The 4,703-nt window shown below is 38.7% G+C and overlaps 1 protein-coding gene across 1 annotated transcript; it reads left to right on the top strand.

Annotated features, from left to right (window-relative positions):
• Positions 1-3,414: 3,414 nt before the first annotated feature.
• LOC122086736 (F-box protein CPR1-like) lies at positions 3,415-4,703 on the top strand. The gene is made up of 2 exons (XM_042655713.1): positions 3,415-3,469; positions 3,574-4,703. The coding sequence occupies exons 1-2, from the start codon at positions 3,415-3,417 to the stop codon at positions 4,617-4,619; spliced, it is 1,101 nt and encodes a 366-aa protein (XP_042511647.1). The 3' UTR covers positions 4,620-4,703.

Genomic DNA, 4,703 nt, shown 5'->3' with positions numbered 1-4,703 from the left:
TTTAGACTTATTTGAGCATTTACGAGGCTTAGTTGTAGCCAAAGTGGATGCTTGACTGGCACCGACCATTTATAGCTTGTTTAAGATTAATTCGAAGATTAATTATAGCCTTATTATGAATCGATAATTGATCAATCGAAAATAAATGTTGTCATGACTACCTTATGAGACCCAATTGACTAAATGATGTAGAAACTGTGTGGGGCCATAAATCGGTTTAGGCCTTTCTGAAACCGGCTAAGACCTATCAATTGATACTAGGGTTTAAACCAGGAATCTGGATCCAGTTCTGCTTACAAATCCTAGAATTGGCCTATAGATCCCTAACCCTACTAATTAAGTTGGGATCCAAATCTATTAGAAATTGGATCGGCCTTGGTAGTTTCGGATTCAAATCCCTTGTTGACACCCATCCTCAACTATTTCTAACTTGGGAAAAAGAACTGCCAGTCTGGCTCAAAAAATGCTCAGACTATGCAGGGTGCAAAAAATCGTGTTGCCCCTCCTCCCCTTTAACGTGCTTTGAATATGTTCCTGCATCCCTCTCATTGGCTCATTGTTTGGTGTTTTTTGTGTCAGATCTGCAAGGTTCTCTCCCCCAACTTGGAAAAAAGAACATTGCTAGTTTGGCTCAGGAACACCTAGATTGTACAAGGTGCAAAAAATCGTGATGCCCCCTTAACGTACATTGAATATGTCCTTGCATGCCCTCCCATTGGCTCGTCCTCTGGTGTTTCTTGTGCTATACCTATAGGGTTCTCTCGCCCAACATGGAAAAAGGAATCTTGCCAGTCTGACTCAAGAAACGCCAGACTATGCAAAGTGCAAAACGAACGTGCTGCCCCCTTAACGTGCACTGGATATGTTCCCCATACCCTGCCATTGGCCAGTTAATTGGTTTGGTGTTTCTTGTGTCAAAGCTACATGGTTCTCTCGCCCAACTTGGGAAACGGATCTTGCCATTCTGGCTCAGGAAACGCCCAAACTGTACAAGGTGCAAAAAATCGTGATGCCCCCTTAACATGCACTAAATATGTTCCTGCATGCCCTCCCATTGGCTCGTTGTCTGATGTTTCTTGTTCTAGACCTATGGAGTTCTCTCGCCCAACTTGGAAAAAGGAACCTTGCCAGTCTGGCTCAGGAAACGCCAGACTGTGCATGGTGTAAAAAGACCTTGTTGCTCTTTTAACGTGAACTAGATATGTTCTCTATGCTCTCTCATTGGCCCGTTGGTCTGGTGTTTCTTGTGTCAGATCTACACGGTTCTCTCGCCCAACTTGGGCAATGGAACCTTACCAGTCTGGCGCAAGAAACGTCTAGATTGTGCGAGGTGCAAAAAGATCGTGCTACCCCACTTAATGTGCATTGAATATGTTTTCACATGCCCTCCCATTGGTCCACCGGTCTGATGTTTCTTTATAATCAAATCTTAACGCATAAAACATAGGATCACACATTAATCACATGATCCTATACCTTTAGTACAAGTATCAGGGGCAGATTGGTCTAAGCAAGTATTTTTTTTATTCAAAATCAATTACAAAACCAGCCAATCAGACCCGAGACCTGACCTATAATCTGTATATTAATTTAAATCCTTGACCCCCAAAATATATTCCAATAAATCAGCTTTCTTCAGTAACCGTCCCCTCTGCAATCTCTATATATTAGACGACCTGTTTTAATAAGATTCATTCTCTCTTTCTTTCCCATTCGCTTCTAAAACACCAAAAGTTTCTAATTTCCTTCCTTACTCCATTATCATTATACTCTTCACCTCCACTCTCCTTCAACCTCTCAGAAACGGTTGCCTTTCACCCCTGTTTTACTCTCCTTCAAGCAGCTTTGGCCAGGTTCCCTCTCTCTCTCTCTCTCTCTCTCTCTCTCTCTCTCTAAAGTATTGGTAGATGGTAGGAAAAGTGAATGATCATGTGTGTTTGAATGCTCTTTTTTTTTTCTTTTTTTGCTGGTGATTGTGGTCCTCCTCCTGCAATATAGTTTGTGATTTTGTGGAAGGTTGCTTAATTTAATTAACCCTCATATATGTTTGCTTTTTTTTTTAATTTTATTTTACTGTTCACAGGTGGGTATTTACTATTATGGGTCCCTGTTTCAAAAATTAAGGTTTCTTGATTATCAAATCTTCCTCCATTACTCTCTATCAGTAGTAGTTGAATTTGACTATTTTGTATAGTTAAATTTTAGTTTCAAGATAGTATTAGGATTAGGATTATGATTTGATCTCCCTTTAAATACTTGGCTGTACCCAAAGATTAATGATTGGATTTGGAAATTGGATATTCTTCTTTCATTCTCCTGTTCTGATCTTCTCTGTTTTTTGTGTTCTTAATGTTCTGTAAAAGCCATCTCTACCGACTGTGGAGATCTTGATCTATCTCCATATTGGTTCATCCTTATGGCCTGAGATACTGGTCGAAGGAAGTCCTACTATGGGCGATCCTAACCGTAGAAGATCATCATCTCCAGAGTCGTCTTCTGTAGTGAGATTCAAATAAGCAATTAGCAATTCCGTACTCCCTCTCTGGTTTTGACGAGAGGTAGAAGAAGGTGATATTTTATTGTTTTTACAATTAAGCCCTTTTCCCTAAATGCCCTAATTTTGGATTTTTTTGCTTCAGTTTAACCCATCTCTATTTTACTTTCCGGAATTGATTTTTTCTTTTGTCTTTTAGTTTAATTCGTGTTTTGTCTCCATTCAGATATTTGAGTCTACAAGGATTCTAAGTTGGCCCCGAAATTACAAGATTGCCACTGATTTTTTACGAAATTGAATTATTTGATCTTTGGTGACCCATAGTGATAAAATCTGGATTCGGCTTCTCTCCTTAGTGCCCATGGCCCAAATCTTGTCCATAGTTATTTGGGCGAGCGTCACGTGGTGAGGCCATGATCCAGCCGTTCTTGGTGCCTCGTTCTCTGAATCTCTGTCAGTGTCTCGTTCTCCGAACCTCTATAGTAACTTGTTTTTCGTGATTTTCTCAAATCGTTGGATCATCTCCTTACTCAAATAGGGGCGATGGGCGCTAAAGAAGAGGAGCCGGATCCTCCTCAAATCACTCTAAATTGTTTTTCCCATTTAGTGCTTAATGTTTAAGTTTATGTATTACTTTTTTCCAATATGTTTATGATTACATGTATTTCAATCTTTAGTTATGCTTAAATTTCTCATCTGAGTAAAACTTTTTCATAATACTTCCATAAAATTACTCCCACCCTGGATTGATAGCCTGTGTTTTCTTTTGAGTTTTTGGTTGTTTCTGCTTCTTTTTTTTTTGTTTTTGTTTCAGCTGTGTGCTGTTTTTGTTTTCACTCCTTTTTTGAGTAATTTGCAATAGAATTAATGTTCATAAAAATGTATATTCTTCAGAAATGCTGAGTTTGGATACTAAGTAAATGATTTTGCAGCAGGAAAACTCAAGACTTGACCATGAGGAAAAAAAGAGGGAAGGTGGAAACAAGAGCATCAGGCTCAACAGCATCCAAAGCTCTTATTTTGAAGAAGAATGAGATGCCCTATCTTCCTCCAGACGTGATATTCATTATCCTTGTTAGAATTCAGAAGGGTTTGCAAGTCATGGTACAAACTAATCCATGACCCTGTTTTCATCCAATCCCACCTTCAACATTCCATTCCTGGATTGATAGTAAATCGAACCCTTATTGATAGAAGGTGTATCTATGAAACATACTTCAAAGATATGAAAAACAAAGAGAGTACAAAAGAAGATTTGAAGTTTGGTACCAAAGGAGAGATCATTGGTAGCTGCAATGGTTTGGTATTCCTAAAAACTAAGAGAACCCACTTTTCTGTGGCAAATTTGATGACTAAAAAAGGGGTGAACCTTCCTTCAACTACTAGGAGTGGGTTAGATTTTTTGCAACTTTATTATGGGTTCACTTATGTTCCTGAAATTGGCATTTATAAGTTGGTGCACCTTCTGATGTATAAGAATACTTTGAAATGTGAGGTGCTGTCTTTGGGGGGTTCTGGTAGCAATGCATGGAGATGTATCAATGGATCTACAATTTCATTGACTGGTGAAGATGAAAAATGGCAATTTCATTCTTCGAAAGTGGTAGCGATAAATGGGTTCGTGCATTTTGTTGGTCTCAGACTTGTTCAATCTTCATCCGTATACATAGTTTCATTTGATGCAGGTGCAGAGGTCCTTAATCTGATCCGATCTCCAATTCATTATTTTTCAATGTGTGATCCTTTCCTAGAACTTGGAGGTGTGTTATCACTTGTTGAAGCTACTGATCATTCTGAAAACAATACATACAATGTATGGATTTTGAAGGATTGGTTGAAGGGGACATGGGTGAAGCAACATACATTCTCAGTAAGGAAACCATCTGTGGAGGGTACCCTACAATGGGTTAACAGATCTGATAGTGCTCAAGTCCTATGTAGCTTATCACATGGAGGAAGAAAAACCATAATCTTTCAAATCAAGTCATCTTCCGAAAGAGTTTCTCACATTGAATATGATCTTGAATTAAATCAAGAGAGTGAAATAAAATTTGATATTAGTAGCGGATGTCCCTCCGGGTTTTTTACTTATGTCAATAGCTTGATCTCTCCCAAGTTGCTATAAATGGGTGCTCTTAAGCCTTTGAAAACTGTATCCTTCTCTTCTTTTTATCCAATGATGGAATAGTTGATCCAGATTTGATAAAAA

The sequence above is a fragment of the Macadamia integrifolia genome, chromosome 8, assembly GCF_013358625.1.
Source record: "Macadamia integrifolia cultivar HAES 741 chromosome 8, SCU_Mint_v3, whole genome shotgun sequence".
Lineage (NCBI taxonomy): Eukaryota > Viridiplantae > Streptophyta > Magnoliopsida > Proteales > Proteaceae > Macadamia > Macadamia integrifolia.
This window is presented reverse-complemented; position numbering and strand designations above follow the sequence as displayed.